Source organism: Lipotes vexillifer, unplaced genomic scaffold (genome assembly GCF_000442215.2).
Source record: "Lipotes vexillifer unplaced genomic scaffold, Lipotes_vexillifer_v1.1 scaffold756, whole genome shotgun sequence".
Classification (NCBI taxonomy): Eukaryota; Metazoa; Chordata; class Mammalia; order Artiodactyla; family Lipotidae; genus Lipotes; species Lipotes vexillifer.
Genome location: NW_006773042.1, coordinates 1,382,119 through 1,403,173, shown reverse-complemented (window position 1 = coordinate 1,403,173; position 21,055 = coordinate 1,382,119). Strand labels below are relative to the sequence as shown.

Genomic DNA, 21,055 nt, shown 5'->3' with positions numbered 1-21,055 from the left:
TTCAAACACAAGCTAGTGTCTTCTTCTCACTCCATGACCCACCAAGAACCCAACCCTGAGATTTTAATGTGTATTTTTTTGCCCAAAACCTAAAGGGTACAGTTTAATGAATAATTATGAAGTAAACATCTCTGTAACCACCACCAAGGTCAGAATTACGGAGTATTGGAGCACCCCCTTTTGTGGCTATTTTTGATCATAAACACCTCCTCCTGCAAGTATAACCACTAATCTGACTTTTATGGTAATCACTTCCTTACTTTCCTTTGTAATATTATCACTATCGAATTCATCCCTAAACAAAATAATTTTGTTTGTTTTTGATGTTTACATATATAAATGCATGTGTATTTTAATTAATTTTTCTTTTAATGGATTGTTGATGATTTTAAGAAGTCACCTAGGAGATGAATTGTCTCCAAATTAAAGCAAGAGTATGTATGTTCATGTCTATGCGTGTTTTGGTCTGTTACTCATCCTCTGCTGCTTAGGTAAGTAAGGTTCTTCTTAACTTTAATTGACTTTTAGATATAGTAACTAATAAGTTGTCATTACATTTTTATCCCCTGTGTTGACCTGTATTTTAATGTTTGAGGTTAAGTTTTGAATTTTATGGAGTTATAGGTTTTAGTGGCGAGTATGTAGAAAGTATTCATAGTTCTGTATCATCATGAGAGCACAGATATCCATGATGGTTTTTTTTAGTTAGAAAGAAATTATGTGTTGAGTGCCAGATGTCAAAGTTCAATCATTAGGTGTCACTCATTTTCAGAACTCTAGATATAAAGATTTTTATATATATTAAAATATTTTAGCAAATTTTAGGTAACTTAATATCTTACAGAGTAATTAAACTTTTTACAAGTACAGGTTATATGTAAATACCAAGTTTAGGGATGAAGATTTCCAACCCTTACCTTGCTCCCATTAAGAATAGTGCTAGAGGGTTTTTTCCTTAATAGTATTGGATGCCAGACTTTTGACCTGCTTGTCCTTGGTTTGGAAATGGCCTAGTGCTGTTTATAGTTGTATAACTTTAGCACAAGTGGTTTCTATAGCTACTGTCCAGTACCAGATGTAGAACACTGGGAAGCTTTGATAAGGGGCGCAGGATTTTTAAACAAAAGCCGGACATGGATAATTACCCTGAAGCTGAACTGAGGTCCATTATGTTCAGCACTGTCATTTACATTTCATTTTCACTCTCTGCTGATTATAAGAAGGAAAATCTATCTACTCACTGTTTTCCTCTTCCATCTCTTTGCCTTCTTCCTCTCACCTTATTAAAGAATGTGTATTATACCTTTAATCTGTTTCATGAATCCTCGACAGAATTAGGTGAGCATCACCAGTTTGATGGCTTTTACTTACGATGACAGCATCATTGGTTTCCACTTATCATAGAATAAGTTTCGTAAGCCATTTGTATTCAAGTGTTTGCAGTGAAACTGCTGTTTTGTATAAACTGCTGCCACTTTGAGAATATAAATGACTTAAGGTTAATACTAGTGAGGTAGAAGAAATCATTATCTCATTATCAGGAGCTGTCAGTAAGTGAAAGGACAACTTAAACCTGAACTATAATTAAAATAGCCATTTGGTTTTCTTCCAGATGGTTTTCAACTTCATCCCCAAAGTGACACCTTTCTAGGGGAAAGCTCTTGTTTTTAAACAGTAATTTTTATAAATTGATGATTATTATTAGGTATATTGTTGGGGGGTTCTTTGAAAGTAACTCTTTTGGCAGTAAAGGGATACCGTGAGAGAGAATTTTGGCTTCAGTTAGAATGTGGATTGGGAGTGATGAGAGTCTGTAGAGTTAAGCAAGGGGATCCAGTGTGTAGTAGAGGGGGACTGGGGGCAGGGAAGTTGAGAAAATTCATACTTGATGACTCCTTTTTTTTTTCTCTGTAAAGAAGGATGTAGTTTCTGTTGAGAGTGAATGGAAAAGGTAGTATGAGAAATGTCTTTTACTGATTTTTACATTCATGTATTTTTCATATTTTAGTATGTTTTCTTTTTCTGATTTGATTGCATGTTCCCTGAGGGGAAAGCCATGGCTTTCATCACTCAGCGTGTGTTTATGGGACCATTTGTGTCATGTGTTGAGACAGAACAGACTGATAAAACATAGTCCTTATCCTTAGAGAACTTGCATGTGGGAGAAACAATGACCCAGTCCATTCCAGCATAACGTGTTTGGTTCTGTAGTGATCAGTGCACATTGCTCTGTGAACACCAGAGAGTGCCTACCTGAGGAGATGGTGCTTAAGTCAAGAGGCCAACATTTTCAGCAAAGGTACAGAGACATGAGAGGGGTTATGGTGCATTCAGGGAACCCTAGACATTTAAGCATGACTGAAATACTAAGTATGTGGGGAGGAGTGGCTTGAGAAGTGGAAAACCAAAGGCCTGCCTAGTGTTGAAGGTCTTTACATACCAAAGAGTTTCAAGTTTATCCTATGGGTGATGGCAAGCCCTGAGGAATGTGAGTTAGGAGAGTGGCAGAAGTTCTTGTTTTAGGAAGGTCACTCGGGCTTTAACATGCAGGCAAGTTTTTATTATGGAAAGATGCCTGTGATACCAGCCTGGAGGCTTCTAGCATGGTCATGTGAAGATGATGAGGCTGTCAACTAATAAAGGTAGAAACTGGAGATTGTGGGCGAGACAGTGCAATTGAGAGCTTCAGGGGCGGTAGATGTGCCAAGACCTAATGACTAATTGAATAATTGGGGTAAGGGGGACAGGAGTTTAGGATAACTTTTAGAAATCTGGTTTGGGGTAGCTGAGTAGGTGCATGTATTTTTATCCTTCCTTCCTACTTCCCAAAGGACATGGTGCAGTGCCGCTTTCCTGGACTACTGCAGTAGTCTTCCAGCTGGTTTCCCTACCTCTGGAATTTCTCCTACCATGACGTTTCCTGTACGGTAGCCAGAATATCTTTCAGAATGTAAACAGATAACGGAACTCCCCTGCTTAAAAGTCATCAATAACTTTGTGAAATTTAGACTAAAATTCAAAATCCTTCACATAACCTTCAAGGCTGGCCTGATCTTAGACTTCTGGCCTGTCTCTCCAATTTCATTTTGTGCCACCTTCCCTTTAGTTTTGCAAGCCTTAGCCACACTAGCCTGCTTTCAGTTCCCAGAATGTACTTACCTCTTTCAAGTCTGAGTCTTTTCACATTGTTTCCTCCCTCATTGTGTTCCCTAGAATGCTTTCTTCTCGTCTCTTTCTATGAGTAAATTTGATTCATCCTTTAGGTCTCAGATAAATGTCACTTCCTTAGGGAAGCCTTTCTTATCCATTCTCTTCTCCCCCATCTAACTAGGTGTCTCCCTATATTCTTTTTTTTTTTTTAACATCTTTATTGGGGTATAATTGCTTTACAGTGGTGTGTTAGTTTCTGCTTTATAACAGAGTGAATCAGTTATACATATACATATGTTCCCATATCTCTTCCCTCTTTGTCTCCCTCCCTCCCACCCTCCCTATCCCACCCCTCCAGACAGCCACAAAGAACCGAGCCGGTTTCCCTGTGCCATGCGGCTGCTTCCCACTGGCTATCTACCTTACGTTTGTTAGTATATATATGTCCATGTCTCTCTCTCGCCCTAACACACCTCACCCTTCCCCCTCCCCATATCCTCAAGTCTGTTCTCCAGTAGGTCTCTGTCTTTATATTCCTGTCTTACCCCTAGGTTCTTCATGACTTTTTTTTTCTTAAATTCCATATATATGTGTCAGCATACGGTATTTGTTTTTCTCTGTCTGACTTACTTCACTCTGTATGACAGACTCTAGGTCTATCCACCTCATTACAAATAGCTCAATTTCGTTTCTTTTTATGGCTGAGTAATATTCCATTGTATATATGTGCCACATCTTCTTTATCCATTCATCCGACGATGGGCACTTAGGTTGTTTCCATCTCCGGGCTATTGTAAATAGAGCTGCAATGAACATTTTGGTACATGACTCTTTCTGAATTCTGGTTTCCTCAGGGTATATACCTAGTAGTGGGATTGCTGGGTCACTCCCTATATTCTTATAGTAACCCTTTTCTTCCCAGTATTTAATCATGGTTTGTAAGTGCATGTTTGGGTATACATTGTTTAATGTCTGTTCCCACTAGTATATAACTGAATTCATGGAGCTTGACTGTTTTGCTCACCACTCAGTAAATATTTATGGAATGAATAGTAATTGTTCAGTGATTGTTTTGGGCCCCTCTAGAATAAAAACAAATTCAACAGCATTTAAATCATCCATTTGAAAGAAGAGTAGGAATAGATAGTTAAGGCTAGCTAAGTTTTCTGTTTCAAAATACACTGAATTTTATCATTACCCTGATATCACTCCTCAAAAGTCAGTGGTACAGAAACATTTTAATCCTATCATACCTAGGCCTCATTTCTCATGAGAAGTAAACCAAAAAAGCACCTGAATCGCCATACTGTGGAAAATCATAACACCTTCCTTCTGTTTAAGGGAGATGATAACAAAGAATGGCAGATTTCTGGGAGAAGGCAGTAATTAGAAGGATAGTTTTACCTAAATGGAGTTGTCAACTTTAGTTTCTTTAAAGTCTGAGCAGTTTTATATGTTCAGGACGCTCTTACATATATGTATTCTCCCAGTGTAATCCAGCGTGTCATTAGTTCCATTCAAAGTGTCAGCTTCAGGGCTTCCCTCCCTGGTGGCGCAGTGGTTGAGAGTTCGCCGGCCGATGCAGGAGACACGGGTTCGTGCCCCGGTCCGGGAAGATCCCACGTGCCGCGGAGCGGCTGGGCCCGTGAGCCATGGCCGCTGAGCCTGTGCGTCCGGAGCCTGTGCTCCGCAACGGGAGAGGCCACAGCAGTGAGAGGCCCGCGTACCGCAAAAAAAAAAAAAAAAGTGTCAGCTTCAGATGTAACTACAAAACATACAGTTTTTTTTCTTTTCTTGAGAAGTTGTTCCCCTTTAGATTAACATTTATTAAATTACAAGCGGCCGAAGTACTTTCCTTTTAATGTCTCCTGTGTTCTTTTTGATGCTCTACTTTTGATGTACAGTTATTTGTAAAAATAAAGATTAACTTGAATAAGGTCTAGTGTATGTACTTTTCCTTTATTTTTCTCGAGAATAATTTGCAAATGGACATAAATGACAATGATACACTTTACAGTCACTAAGGTGAATATGTATTTGTATATTTCCACACTATTCTTCTAAAAATGAAATGGTGTGAATAAATGCCAGTGCCCTCTGAAGGAAAATGGCCATCATGTTGCTGCTCTGTAACTCTAGGTGTTTACAGCAATCAGGACTTAGAGACAGTGAGGGAAATAGAGCGCTCCTGACAGTCCGATGCATGATGGTCAGCTCTGCTTTAAACGATCTTTATCCCCAGCAGGAAATACTATAAAGAAGGATTTATCTGCTTCAGCCAGCAGAGGGCACTGTACACATAAAAGTACGCTACCAATTGTAAAGCTTCCTTTGATTTTTTTTTTGGCAAGTGTGTTAAAATTCCTCGAGTGGTTTATGTTTAGAATTAGCAGTACTGATAGGACAGGAAATTGGCTGGGTGGGACAGTGGTTAAAGGGGTTCTGTCTAAAAGTTTAGATCTGAAATATGTGCTACCAAATATGTTGCTGTTCCGTGAAGAATGTCCTCTAAATGTCAAACTCCATTTTGAACGACCCACAAATCTACCATGTAGGAAGTTAACTCTTTAACCATTGTTTTGATGTAATTTCTACTTAAAAAAAAAAAAACTGTGACGGAAAATGCATGAGCTTTGAAGTCTGATCTAGTCTACAATTCTGGAAATACTGCTTACTAGATGTGTGACTTGTGGCAGATTATTTAAACTCTTTTAGTCTCTTTCCATATCTGCAAAATTTAGATAATAATCTGCTGTGAAAAGATGCAGAAAATTAAATAATTCACTTATGTAAAACACATAGTTGCAAATACGTATCAGTTGCTTTCTTGAATCAGAACTTGTATGTTTCTTGTCATATTTACAATTGCTGTTTGTCTTACAAAGTTAAGTGATAGGTCTGAAAGCTGTGTATTTCCATGATGTAGCCATCTGTAGCTAGCACAGATTTTCCTACAGAAATTCTTGATTTCTGGTTATAAAAATGATAAACAGTAGATAGTGTAATCAACAATTTTAATACTTTATTCATATTTCCTTAAGTACTGCCATGTGCCAAAATTTAACCAGTAGTTATGAAATTTGGGAAAAGTAGTCTGTAATCTTTCATTGCCATAGTTTTCTTTCTTGGCATTTCCTAATTCTTTGTGTATTTTTATTTTCCATGAAGTATTTCTTGCTTACTAAAGATTGGCAGAACTCAGGTTTTATGATACATAGATGATATCATGACTGATAGTGATAGACAGATTTGGAAGTGTTAGAGAAGCCAGACATCAAACATTGGGGCAAGATTGAGTTCGTGAGGGATATCAAGGGTTGTGTTGCTTGAGGGTTCTCTTCTCCTTTTAAGTAAACCCTTGGCCTTTGAGATACTGAGTTGAAAAAAAAAAAAATCTGCAGGGCTTCCCTGGTGGCGCAGTGGTTGAGAGTCCGCCTGCTGGTGCAGGGGACACGGGTTCGTGCGCCGGTCCGGGAAGATCCCACGTGCCGCGGAGCGGCTGGGCCCGTGAGCCACGGCCGCTGAGCCTGCGCGTCCGGAGCCTGTGCTCCGCAACGGGATGGCTTTTATCTCCAACTATTTCCATTGAGTAAGAACATCTGATCCCAAGGAAAACTGCAGGAGGACTGGTTGCACCCAGCTCATGCCATATTTTTACGGTTCCCAACACTTGAGAAAAAAAAAAAAAAAAAAAAATCTGCAGATATTCTTGGTTGAGATGGGCAGGGAATGTGAATAGAGAAGAGTTATCAAAAGGTGATGAAAAATATGTAGAGTTGAATATCATCATCTCAAGTGTGAGCCCTGGTAAACTAAACTAAAGATAGGATGAAGGAGAGAGGGAAAAGAGAAAAAAATAGCGAGCTTGCCATTTTATTCAGCATCAAGTTAACATAAGTTCCGAATGCTGCAAATGGTATTTTTCATAAGGACCAGAGTATATGTTAAATGTGTATTGTTCATAGGTAGTGATATTTACATATATGTATGTGATAATATGTGGACCATAAGTGTACTGAATGTTTTATGTGGAACATGTTATGAACCATATCTTTTCCACTTAGATGAAAATGGTAGCCAAAGTCTCTGGAGTGTCTGGCTTATCCCGAAGCAGGACTTAACGCTGCTAGTAATAGAACGGCTCTTGCCAGGTTCCTGGCTGCACAAGGGATTTGGAGCTTTTGGGTTCTCCAGGAGTTTTTGTTATGAATGTCTTGTTTCACAATTAGGGGGCAATCAATCTTACAGAAGGAGGCGTTCCACTGTAGGACCCAAACATACCTCACATTCTCTACTCCCTGGGAGATAAATAGCATTTCCCCCAACAGCCCCCAGACGTTGCATTTCGAAGGTGAATAGTCTTTCCCCACTTTTCCTGTAGCGTGTATTTCTCTGTCACTGGGTCTCTGTAGCACTGAATATATGGTCTTTTAGGGGCTTATTTTGCTTTTACTACTATATGTTCTGAGCGAATCTTGAAGTCTAAACTAGTTAGATAAAGAATGCCATAGGTAGTATATGTTTTCTTGATAAACATTAATTGGCATAGGTTTTAATCATTACTTTTGCGTTTTCCAGGTTTCTGCCGTTCATTCTCAGTCTCTGCCTCTGGTCTTTATAGTCTCTTCTTCATCCTCAGTTTGTCCTATATATATCCTTTAAGTCAAAGACAAGCTATTTGGTTAAGCTCCCACTTTGGTCTATGAGGATACCTACCTTCCATTGTGCTTCGGCTTTTCTCTCCTGCTTCCCCCAGTGAGCTGCATAATTGGCGGTTTAGGTGGGTTAGGCACACAAGTAACTGAGCCTGAGTCCGTCCCCGGCCCATCCTGGTCTTCAGCTGTCTTACCATGCCTCTACCTTTTAATCTAGCACTCTGGGATCACACATTTCTGTCCTGTCATTCCACTGCAGCCCCAGGACATTCACTGAAGTAGTCTGCAGTGCATTTTGAGATGTAGAGGTACTCTTATGGCTTAGAGGAGTCACAGGGAGAAGAGAGGACAGGAGGCAAAGCTGGGAAGGATCTCGCTGCCTGACAGTGTTCTGATCCCTCTTGTACAGAAGAGGAAAGTGAGAAGACATTCAGCAAACTGATGTGCAATTGAATCTCACTCCCAAATGTTAAGGGAAAAGCCTCAGAATTGGGGAAAGTTTGAACCCGTTTGGATTTCAGCCAGAATGCTGGAATATTAGATTTGCATTTTAATAAGTTGCATTTGATCCCATTATGGAGAACAGAGAGGGAGCCACAAAGGCAAGGCAACTGGCAGTTTAGGAAAAAAGCAAGGAGAGATGAGGAAGGCTTTAACTATAATACTGGAGTTACGGGTGAAGAGGAGGAGTGGATTTGAGAAATTTAGGATGCAGAATCTAAGATTTTAGGACTGACTTAATGTGAGAAGAAAAGGGAGAGCGATTTGACCCAGGTTTCTGATTTTGATGACTGGGTGGAGAATGATGCAAAGAGCTGTGAGAAGTAATGTGGCAGGAGAGATGTCACATCTGGACATAGCTTTACATATAACCAAGTAAAGGTGTTTCTGCCCGGATTAAGCTAATGTAGTTCAGAAAGTAGGCAAGTTTTCTAGTGATCTTATTTCATATAAGGACAGAATGTAGAACACCTGGAAGAGCAGATGATGGCAAGTCCCTTCCTTTCCTATGACTCTTCAGTCAGACTTCTGATAAAAGTTGGCATGCACAAGGCAAGGCTAAATGCTGGACCATCATCCTGTACTGCTGCTCTCCCAGGTCCGGTCTGGAGATGTGGACGTTGAGTCCTCCTGTCCAGTCAACAGTACTGCTAGGGTTATGGTATCCCTCAGGCATCCTGTGGCTCCTTATATCTCCTTCTAGTATGAAAATTTTGTACCATTGAAATAATCCTCTTAGTTACTAGAACAAAGTTAATAGCATTTCTGATCCAGGTCTCTTCCTTTCTGTGAAGCCTTTGTTCATCACATGTTTATTCCCTGAGATACTCCTGCTTCTTGAGTTGAGGCAAGAGTTAGCTCTTTTGGGGAAAAAAACCTCATTATGTTATAGTTAAAGGGTGTAGTCCCTGGGTCTGGTAGACCTGTGTTCAAATCCTAGCTCTGTCACTTACCAGCTGTATTATCTTGGGCCTGTACTCTTAAATAACTCCTCATCTGTAGATGGTAATAAGAGTGTACTTATCTCTTAGAGCTGATGAGTTTATATTAGATAGTGCATGTAAAGCATTTAGGATGGTTTTTGGCCCATAATAAATACCCCATAAATACTACCTTTCATTTGGTATTCTTTAACTTTTTATCTTTTGGGGATTATATAGCCTGAAATTAGTAACCATTGGCATGCTTTCACGTGCTTGCTAGAATTTGGAACTGTAGTATACTTAGTGCCATAAAATTTAAATAGCCACTTTTTTTCTTTTTAAATGAATCAGGAAATCTGGGCATGTGTAATAATTTCTTTTTTTGTATAATTAAAAAAAAGTATTCTGGGGCAAAATAGTTTCTGAATAAACAAATCAGCCAACATAATTTTATTTTGGCTAAACCTGGGCTTTTATTAATATTAGATATGAGGGAGAGAATGAAAGTATTCATCTCATACAGGAACGAGGAGAAATACAAAAATATTTTGAGGATTGTTATATTCCAGATATATTTGTAGATATCATTTTGATACTGAAACCAGGATAAATAATTAGGCTTCATATTCTCAGAATCACATTAATCCCTGTACATTTGAATATGAATTTACAGAAATGCACGGGAAATGAGATTTTATTTCTAATTAGATTTTTTTTCACAGTTTAAGGTGGCTAGTGAAATTGGCTGAGAAGCTGATGTTTCAATGTTGTCTGTCAGTCTTCTTATCCTCAATTTTCTAAGCTGAAACATGGGTTAATATTTCCAGTTTCCAAATGTCAGTCTAAGCACTAGTCCTCACCTGTCTCTGAAGTCTAAGTGTGAAAATCACTTGTTTATCCTGTATCTTCATCTACTGAGGTTACTTAAAGTTGCCAGGAATAGTTTATTTCATTAACTGAATGTGCATGTACTCCCAGACAGTTCTACTGATCTGTATGACATCATACAAATGTAATAATTTGTTGTTGTACGCCATTGGAGTAGAAGCTTCCTTGCTTGATAATTCTTATAGTCAAAGACAGTTTCAGTTTGTGCTGAACAAGGAATCGGAAGATGCAGGTGGTTGTCCCAACTCGAGTTGCCTGGATGATTCTCTTTGCAATCCCTGGGTCTCTGTTTTCCGAGTAAAAGTTTTTGTCTTCTCTGTGCAGAGGATTGTTGTGTGGATCAGATAAGGTGGAGTAAGTGAAAACACTTTGGATACCCAAGCATGATCCAGATATAAAGTGGTGGTGTATTTCTTGTTCATGTAATAAAGGAAAACAAATGTGTACCAGAGAGTGAGATTTTGCTTAGAGTAAATGACCGCTTTGGTTGCAGGCTAACAAAAGAAATAACTCAAACATCTTTATTTTCTGTATTTTCCAACCAACCAGAACCGGGACCAGTATTCACATCTGCTGAGTGATCACTTTCTGCCGTACCAAGGCCATAATTCCTTCCGTGAGAAATATTTCAGTGGGGTAACAAAAAGAATTGCCAAGGAAGAAAAATCTAGCCAGGAGTGAAAATTAGGATTTTGACAATGGAGAAAGAATAAGGATTTGATAGAAAAGACATCTGGATGTGAACTTTCATGTATGATACGGAAAATGTACTGTTTTAAATAATTTTATATAACAAAATAAATGCTATAAAGTCAACTGAACAATTCTTTTAACGTTAGCTTTGTTTTATAGACTATTCTGTTGTATGTGGTCTTTTGAACTTTGTATTTATGCTTTCAAGTATTATGGAAATTGAAAACAGTTATATTTTTGGTAATTAATTTACAAATGGTGTTTACTTTTTAAACAGATATCTACTGGATATGTTGTAGGCATTAATAGTGTTTGAGAATTTATTCATTAGGTAGGCTTGTTTAATTTTGGTTTTGATTGTAATTGTTTTACATTGTCACTAATAAAGCTTACTGAGGATTCCTAAAATCGTGTACTATACGGAGGGGATGTGATGAAGGAAGTGAATTTTTATTTATAAATCCCAGACAAGTTAGTAATCACAATGATAATGGTGATGATGAGAAAGGCTAGGACCTGACAACCTAAAAAGATTCCAAACTCCTTGAGGCCTGTCCACATCTGAAGCTCGTCTGTACCTTGGATTTGCTTCTGCATTCCTAAACCTTGACTGTCGGTCAAGTTAACTACCCACAATTTTTGGTTTAGAAAGTAACTGATAGTTAAAAGCAGTAACAACAACACAAATCCTTGATGGTTCCCTAATGGTATTAAGTCTAATCAGAGCTCTTTGAAATAGAAGCTGTATTTTCTTGAAGGAGAACCTTTGCTGAGTCCACATTGTGTCCATCATGAAAATATCTTGTTTGAAAACCACTCTACCCATTAATTCAGGATGCTAATAGCTTTCCTGCTCTCGGTGGTCAAAGTACCTCAGCAGGACGGCAGTAAACGAATCCTCTCTCTTTAACCAGAGCCTATTTTTATTTATGCTATCATTATTATTTTAATGTTACTGCTGGCTTTTATGGACTCACACTTTGAACGTGCATAGCTTAGGACCTCCAGAAGACCAGTGCTGCCCAAGCAGAGAGAGAGACCAGGCCATCCGCCTAGTTCTCCCTCCTTTTCTTGTCCTGCAGCTCTGAATTTCAGCAGCAGATCTCAAACATTTCAGTGATTGTTTTGTTTGGGTTTCTGGATGTGATTTGTGGTACACTGGGGAAAATCTAAAAGTATTCAAGGATGATTTATTTTCAGTATTTCTGTTGTAAACTGACTTATTTAAAATTTTTTGAGGTTATATGGGCGGTGAGTTTGAAACTTTGTAGCTGACTAAATTTGGAATGAGATTTTAGCCTTGCCCCATTTTTTGGTTGTCACAAAAATTAGTCCAAATTAGTTCCAAATTAGATCTGGAAAAGTTGCAACATTAATTTTCGTCACTTTGTTCTTAAAAATTATCCAACATTAAAAAAAATATTTCAAATTATTTCTTATTACCATTAGTGGAGGCCTTCTAATCTTGAATTCTTCATTGTTGTGAGGTTTATTTTCATATATATCAATAAGTTCAGTCTCCCATTCCTGAAATGTCACCGGACTCAGAGTGTGAATTTGTGCAGTTGTTTTTTTTTATTTATTTATTTTTTGTGGTATGCGGGCCTCTCACTGTTGTGGCCTCTCCCGTTGCGGAGCATAGGCTCCGGATGCGCAGGCTCAGCGGCCATGGCTCACGGGCCTAGCCGCTCTGCGGCACGTGGGATCTTCCCGGACTGGGGCACGAACCCACGTCCCCTGCATTGGCAGGCGGACTCTCAACCACTGCGCCATCAGGGAAGCCCTGTGCAGTTGTTTTAAGGTTGGTACTCAGAAGTGAAAAAGAAACCCGATCACTTGCAACCGATTTTGATTTTAGTGCAGGTAACACGTCCTCTTATTCTAAAAAAAAAGAGAGTTTATTTTCTGGCATCAGGATCTTACTACATCTGCATAAGTTGGAGAAGATCATTTCTGGGATTGCTTTAGTTTTATGTGTATTCCTCATGCACTTACTGGCAGGAATATCACCTAGCAAAATGCCTACATTTTAGGTAGTCCTGTAGTATGAATTTACAGTGTAATCTGTGAGTGAACCCTAGATGGTCTGTGGGCTGGCCTATTTAATGTTTATAATATGACAGACTCTATAATTTTGTTTCTGGCATATATTAAAACATCCATAAAATACAGACGGTTACGGATGTAACCGTCTTGGTGGTGTTTCATCATAAGTAACCTTCCCATCCAATCTGGTGTTTTTGTTTTTTTTTTTCTGTGATAGCTGGGAAGGAATAGTGGAATAGGAGGTCTTTGGGGGTATTTAGCCAAAGTGGCCAACAGACTAAAAAATGTTTAAAATCTGCTACAAATTTATAGCCACTTCCTGCCCAAGGTGACCCAGGTTTAGGCCTGTTCGCCACTAACTTCCTTATGACTAATTCTTTAAGTGCAGAGATTGAGCAATGAAACATTTTCAAACTGTTTAAACTCTGGGAGGTAAGTCAGTGTTACCATTATTTCCTTATGGTGGAAACTCACTTAAAATTCAGGGCTTCCCTGGTGGCACAGTGGTTGAAAGTCCGCCTGCCGATGCAGGGGACCACGGGTTCATGCCCCGGCCTGGGAAGATCCCACATACCGCGGAGAGCTAGGCCCATGAGCCATGGCCGCTGAGCCTGCGTGTCCGGAGCCTTTGCTCTGCAACAGGAGAGGCCACAACAGTGAGAGGCCCGCGTACTGCAAAAAAAAAAAATTTGATATACCCTACATGTTTAAGAAGAATGGTGATTACAACTAAAGTACTTTATTTCAAGTTTGGTAGGGAAAAGTAGAGTATGAGTTAACATAGCAAATGCATTGTAGTGACTATGTGTACATTATTGGATGAAAAATGTGCTTTAAAAGTTTGGGACAGAAACAACTTTTAAGGTAATATGTTTTATACTCTTATAATTAAACAATCAGGGATGACTTTTTTTTTAACATCAGGAAATTAGATGTTAAGTTTGTGTTATCTAGATGCCAATATAAGCAAATCTGACTCTTGAATCAAAGGCCTTAGTCCTTTTGGGTTAAGAGAACTAACCCATGCTGGAAATATTATCAAGTATTGCTAATCCAAAGAGATATGTAATAAAACATTATGTGTTGAAAATCAAAGGTGACATTTTTTGGGGGAAATGATCTTTCTACACCATTCTAATCTCCCTTGTAAAACCACAGTGGAACTAAGCTGATGTTCATGGTTCTAATACTAAAGAAGGCACTGGCCCTGTATAAATTCATTAATGGAACATAGGGGTAGAAATGGAGGTTGGTGTTGCTGAGAATATTGATGACCTTATTGTTGATTTGCCTGTTTGACCAAAAGGGAGTAAATTATACCAGAATAAGGACTTTGGCTCTTTTTACAAGAGCATGGGTTTTCTCCATTATAAAGTTATTTAGAAAACTAAACACTTGTAAGAATCTTTCTGTCTTAGAAGGATTGTATTCATAGAATAAGCGAAGTCTACTTTGATTTCCAACTCACCCACTCCCATTTTTCTCAGATATTTATCAAGTAATGTGGTTTGTAATCCAAACCAAAAAAAAAAAAAAAAAAAGTGCCTTAATCCAGAACATACACATGGACACAATAACACTAGACTGATGATGTTTGTACTTTACTAAAACATTGAGATCGTCTCTAAAACAGAGTGGTTTAAGAACATAAGGTCTAGAGTGTAAAGAATTGTAATGGAATGATAAACATATCTGCGATTCTATCTAGCCATAGCATCATGGAGACAGCACATTCCTTGATGTCCTTTGGGCAAACCTGACTCTATTCCCTTAATAGAGGTCTGCCTCAGGATGTTCATATGTTTCACTACGTGGGATAAGCAAGTTGACATTTAGACATAACTGAGGCCAACCTGGAATTTGGCTCTTATCCCTTGCTTTATAAGCCATTGTAGACAGGCTCTTAGGGGGATGGAGGCTAAATTCTCATGGCAGTCTCTTAAGAAGCCTGGGCCATGGAACAAAATAGGCTTAAAAGATGAATGTTAAGATAAGCCAGCTTCACTTTATGTAACTGCTAGCCCTATTTCTTGGGACATTAGGACGTGCTTAGTATATTTTTGTTCTAGAATTTGAATGTTCTTACTAAGTTAATTATATCGCTGTGATGCCAAACTGAATCACCTAAAAAGGAATCTGCTTTGACCTCTATGACTTTAAAATCTCTCCTTTAATCAAGCCTTCCTGACTTTCTCCTGAGGGCTTATCAGAAGAACTCTATTTTGTCTAACATCCAGCAGTGGAGATTAGCTGGGCTTATGTGTGAAATTAGTCAGATTTTTAAAATGGCTGAGGAGAAAATTAAAATTGGAAATGAAATGGTACTTGGGTTGGGCTTTGATGGGCTGCCCAAGTATTGTATCTAATGTGTTGTACATTTGTGAAGTGGATCAGGATGGTCAGAGCTGGTATTGATAAGCTTTAAAAATCTGTAAAACCTCTTTAATATCTGTTTATTTATAAATCATGGATTGGAGTATCTCACCACAAGTCTGAGTGCTTCCAGCACAAACAGCAAAACTTCTTTTTGCATTATTTTTCTGTAGTTTTTACCTCTTGGGAGACAATTCTCCATAGATGCCTTGCGTTTCTGTACACCTTACTAAAAGGGGGCACTGACCCCCTGCATCGTAGACCTTCTTTTGGTGGGGTGTGAGCACCCTTGATAGATAAAGGTAGTGTCTCCACCTCCCCTGCCTCCTCCCTCTTCTGAAAAGGGAAGAAGGCTATTCTAGCTAATAGTCTGCTAACTATTAGCTGACTACTGGGCTCTTTTCAAAACTGAACACCTGAGCCATCCAACCTGATACTTCCAAAGTGGAGTGGCTCAAACAGACTCACAACTACCAAGATAGAAGGGCCCACCAAGCCTCACTTGTCCAATGGAATCGGTATATTCAAGAATGCAGCTGGCTTAGCCCTTGTTGCATCTTGGATTTAGATGAAAAGGTGGCAGCTATCCGTTTGGGGAAAGTTTTACCCCCCATTCCACGGCCTGAAACAAAGGGAGTGGCTCAATGGTGTCCTTGATTCATAAAGGTTACATTTAGGGTGGGTTAAAAATACATTTAGGTTACAATTAGGAGATTCCTCTAAATGCCTTCTGCCTCGTTCACTGATGGATTAGCCAAACTGAAACCCAGTGGTGTTGGACTGCTGTGGCTGCTCGATCTCAGCGCCAGGTAAACAGACCTGAAAATGGATGTGGCTGGCCTGGTCCATGGGCAGAGAAAGCTATTCTCATAACTCCAGCCAATACCCTCTTTGCTGAGCCTTGTTATATTTTTACTGACTTTTAGGCTGTTGCTAATGACCTACGGTTTGTTCTGTCACTTGGGAAACTACAGTTTACCTGATTAAAGATACCCTTCCTTAGGGGCTACAAATAGTGGAAACAGACTGTGGCTGCTGACAGAGCTGTCTGGGTCATTCTCTGATGAGACCAACTAGAGTAAAGCTGTTGGTTGGGCTGGGACCACCCAGATTGCCATCATTGTTCCCTGGATCCATCATTGTCCCACACATGGCAGCACATCCACCATTATATAGACAGGACACAAAGTAAGGGACTATGTTTCTGATGCAGAGTTACCATTTGCTGCCAGACTTGTGACTCCTGCCAAAGGTAGACCTGATTGCCTTGTGGTGAAGGAGACCACATTGCATGGAGTGTTGTCCAGCCTGCTTCTGGCAGATTGACTATTTTAGATCTCTGCACCACTCGCAGAGCTGTTGGCGCTTTCTCGGGTTACAACAGTGTTGTTCTGCAGTTGACTCCAGCCACATCACTTTGGCCCTTGAGACTAATTCGTGTCACATGTTTGGCTTTCTGGACCATTTGGTATTTGGTATGACAACGGTATTATACCTTTCATTGCAAAAGCCACTCGACCATGGGCCGATAGTCAAAGTATCTGGTAGACTTTCCATGCTCCCTACCATCCACAGGCATCTGGAATTTTCGAGCTTTGGAAATTTTCTCTACATTGTTCTGTGTTTTCTCTGGCAGTCATTTACCAAGCCTTCTCAGAAAGGCTTAGTACATTGCTCCAGAGTTGGCTCTGACTAGTGCAGTGTTTTGTCCTTTGTCAGACACCTAAGTCTTTTAGTTGGTGGGTTTCAACTCAGAGACAATTGTTGATTAATAGCTTGAGTCTCAGGCCGGGAAGGTTTCCAAAACCAGCACCAAAGAGGGAGCTGTGACAACCTGGTCCAAAAGGACTCCTCTACCTAGTATGCTTTGTTATTGATGTTGAAGCTGGAAAATCAATATTTCAGCTGATTTATTATCTTTAATTTTCTTCTCCTTGCATTTTCCTCTAGATCCCAAAAAATGTAAACAAAAATTGTTTTCTATTTTATTTTAATGGTAACTGCTTTTCCCTGTAGCAGTTATATGTGCTACTCTATTTTCCCTATTATACGTGTTCTAAGGCTTGCCTGCTGGTGATTGGTTGATGCCAGGGCATAGAAAGAGCAGGGTGTGTAGGGGAGCTACATGTGGTTTAGAATCACTGAAGGGTGATGTGTGACCTGGGAATCAACAAAGTAAGGCTAGAGATTATGGCAGGAGGGGTTTCTACCTTGCCTCCCTCTGCTCTGGGGGAGGACGGGAAGCTACCTCAGGAGTTTTAGTGGGAAGGAGATATTATCAGGCTTGGTCTATCACCATCACTCCAGTGGTAATAGTTTGGAGTGAAGGAAGATACACTGGAAGCTGGGATGTTTGTCAGAAGGTTGTTGCAGTCATCCATCCAGGTTAGAGATGTAAGGATCTCAACTAGAGCAGTGGTAGTAAAGATTGAATGGAGAATATTAAGAAGATGAAATGAGCATGTCCTGGTGATTGACTGGGCACAGGGATGAGTAATGGATGATGTCCAGGGTTCCAACTGGGTGACTGCATGGATGGCATGACACAAACTGGAATAGAAAATGGTGGAAAGAGGATGTGTTTAGGACCGGACAGACATCCTGAACATGAGAAGCCTACGGAACAGGCACAGAGACCTGCACAGCAGGCTGCTGAGTATTCAAGGCCAAAGCTGGATAGTGATTGCAAACGTGAGGAGCAGAAGATCCCTGCATGAGACAAAGAACTACTGAGTTAACATACCCCATACAGAGCTAAGGTTCATTCTGTTGCATTGTCCCCCTGCATGATATGTATGTTTAGCAAAGAGAATTGGCACGACCCAATACCCATGAGACTGGATCAGGCAATTCCAAAGTTATTACAAGAAATTTATATTCGAGTTACTAATGAGATGAAATTACTATGTTGTACTACTAGAAGCTGCAGAGAGCAACACTGGCTTTGGGGTGATGTGCTTCTGTCCAACTGGGTGGGTGCACGCACTCCATTTGTTGTATACATCAGTGAGCCTCATCGTAGAATTAGAACTTTAAAATCCGATAGGCTGCTGTTAGTTGCCTCTAAGACAAACCTGCTAAAGAAACACAGGCCACTGCTGTTTGAACTCTGGATGTAGAAAAAGAAAGACTCAAGAGTTTTTTTCCCTCTTCTTATCCTTTAAAATTAAAAATACTTCCCCTTTCTCTTTTTTAAGTAACTATGTAATAACTTTTGGGTAGCAACATAAAAATTACAGGGTAGGCCAGAATGGGGAAATTTTTAATTAAACTGGGGGTTTTGTTTGTTTCTTCGTTATTAAAGAAAGTTGGGCCAAAATCCCGATTTCCCTCTACTCCCTTTTTATATATACTTACGCATTTGGCAGAGTTCATGACAAAACCTCTTCCCAGCTGAGGACGGGCCAAAAACCTTTTCTGAGGCTCCTACTAATTTGGATTAAACTAACTGGTCGAAAGCTTCACACAAATTCTGCCAGGAAATGTCATAAGATCCCCTGACATTTAATTCTACAAACAGTCTTATCTTTTGGAGCAAAATAGAGAATAAAAATTTATTTTTTGATTTATGCCTTTGTTAGCTTGTTTTCTTTCTTAGTTTTCGAAAAACAGATCGAGAACCCGAAAACAACAGAACTTTGTTTTTGCCTCCAGTCTGGCTTCTAAACCCGAAGAGAGGAACTTGCATGATGCTAAGTGGGTTCCTGAGGAAAGAAGGGCGAGATGAGTGCTCTGTAATGAGCAAGGCTTCTTGGAGAGGACAAGACACGTTTCCATGAGCTGTGAGTGGTCCAGGAGACTCAGTCCTGCAGCAGGTGATGACACCTAGTGCAGCAGAACCAAGGGTTAGACCTCGAAGCCTATCAAGTTGATCTCTGTATACTTCGTTGCCATTCTTAGCAATGAAAAAGACACAGCCCCTGTCCTCAATGAGCTTATAGTCGGTGGGGCTACAAGTGGTAGTAAACAAGGAGGTAAGTAGTCAATTCAAATAGTCGCCAGTCTTACCAGAGCGTTAGTCCATGGTGAATATAAGAGGAGCATTTAACCACTTCGAATAGTGTAGGGTGTATTAACCATGTGTTTCTGATATTTTGACATGTGGGACCTTGCTGATCTTGGAGAGACTGCTCCTTCCAGGGCCAGCCAATTCCTAGAGGCGGTAGAGGGCTCGCCTGCTAGTGTGTCTCTCATATGCAGACTAAGCAGCTCAGAGCCCATATACGCCTACGTCCTCTCTCAGCCCCTTACACTCTGGGCCACTATTCCCATGTCATAATCACTCAAGGGCCAGATACAGACAATTAAGGACAGACCCTACACCCCAGAGCCCGCTGAAACTATTCAAACTAGCCAATCCCAAGCCTGCTCACCCTATTTCACAGTTCCTGTGGGAACCCCAGTAAAGGCTCTTGCCCACATTTTCCCCTCACTCCCCTCTGCCTTCTGACCAACCTGTGTGCCCCTGCGTGGCAAGACATGCTCTCTTTGGGGAACTTGAGCAAACTCTCTTTTCAATGGCAATCCTATTCTAATCTGTTGGTCTCAGCTTACTTGAATAATCATAAAATCTACATTTTACAATATAAGGGGTGGGAGAGGGTGACGTCTAAGTAGACTCCTGAAGAAGAAGCATTGCACGTTGCCAGCTGACAGGTTGCGTGAGGGCGAGAGGGGGATTCCAGGCAGAGGGAAAAGCACATCTGGATAACAATTCAAGTAGTTTGGATACTTGGAGCTAAACTAAAAGTGTTGGGTGAAGAGAAGAAATGAAGCTGGAGAGGAAAGGAGGGCCAGATCATAAAAGACTTACATGCCTCTCTACAGGGTTTGGGCCTGAACTGGGAGAAGTTCCCTCCCTACGAGGATCGTTCCCTTTATGCTGTTGTCAAGGCTCTTTAGGAAGTTGTAGCTTCTTGCAAAATGGCACCCTGTGGCTGAGATGCTTGACAAAGGTCCTATGGTGGTGGAGTTTGTGGCTTTGCCACTGCTCTAGGGTCTGTTCCTTTCTTGGTTCTGGGTCTCAGTTAATGAGCGCTCAGTGGGGCAAGCCACATACTTAAGGCGGCCTGAAGCAAAGCATTACTACCTGGGAGCCTCAGTTCCTTCATCTTAGGCTCCCTTCTTAGGCTCCCAGTTACACTGTGTGAAAGATTTCCCACCAAAATGCAGCAGAAACCTCCCCGACCCTGACTGACAGACACTTGCTTCAGAGCCGAGAAACAGTCCTGAGTTGGCCTCCTGCATTGAGAGAGATGCTTTTTATTGGTTTCACTCTTCACACAGTGCTGACGGTGTAAGCCTTCAGAAGAGCAAGCTGACAAAAATAAAGACTCTTGAGTTGCCGGCTCTTGTTTGTCCTTATTTCCAAGGACAAACACAAACCCTGTCTCCGGGAGCTGCTTCTTCACTCCAGGACAAATGAGCTGTTGAAGTGTCATGATTTTGAAATCCTAGCAATAGACATAAAGGGTATTTTATTGATCAACCTCAAGGAATCTCTCATAAATAAAAAACGGTTTGTGATTCAAACACTGTTGCTTGTTTCAGAGCTTTGCCCTGGGGTCCATTGTTCTGATGTCTAAGACCTGGAGTGTTCCCTGAAGGAAAATGGTTCAGAACCCCGAGCACTTGTCTTTCCCATCTCCTTGAAGTAGCCTACCCAGAGCATACAGTCTTTTTTTTTTTTTTTTTTTTGTCACCAAATTCTGATGACCCTTTAAAAACCTGTCAGTAATGAGGATGAGAGGGAGGGCATTTGTTTGTCATCCTTCCTTCCTCTCCAGTCCCCTCCCTTTATCATTCCCTTCTTGCTTCTCCTTCAAC

At 40.3% G+C, this 21,055-nt stretch overlaps 1 protein-coding gene across 1 annotated transcript in view; it reads left to right on the top strand.

Moving 5' to 3' along the window:
• Positions 1-10,952, top strand: part of TRMT11 (tRNA methyltransferase 11) — a 64,230-nt gene extending 53,278 nt beyond the window's left edge. Inside the window, exon 13 of the mRNA XM_007447969.1 lies at positions 10,667-10,952. Coding sequence (XP_007448031.1) covers positions 10,667-10,798 — 132 coding nt within the window. The 3' untranslated portion in view covers positions 10,799-10,952. The remainder of the gene's footprint in view (positions 1-10,666) is intronic.
• Positions 10,953-21,055: the final 10,103 nt, after the last annotated feature.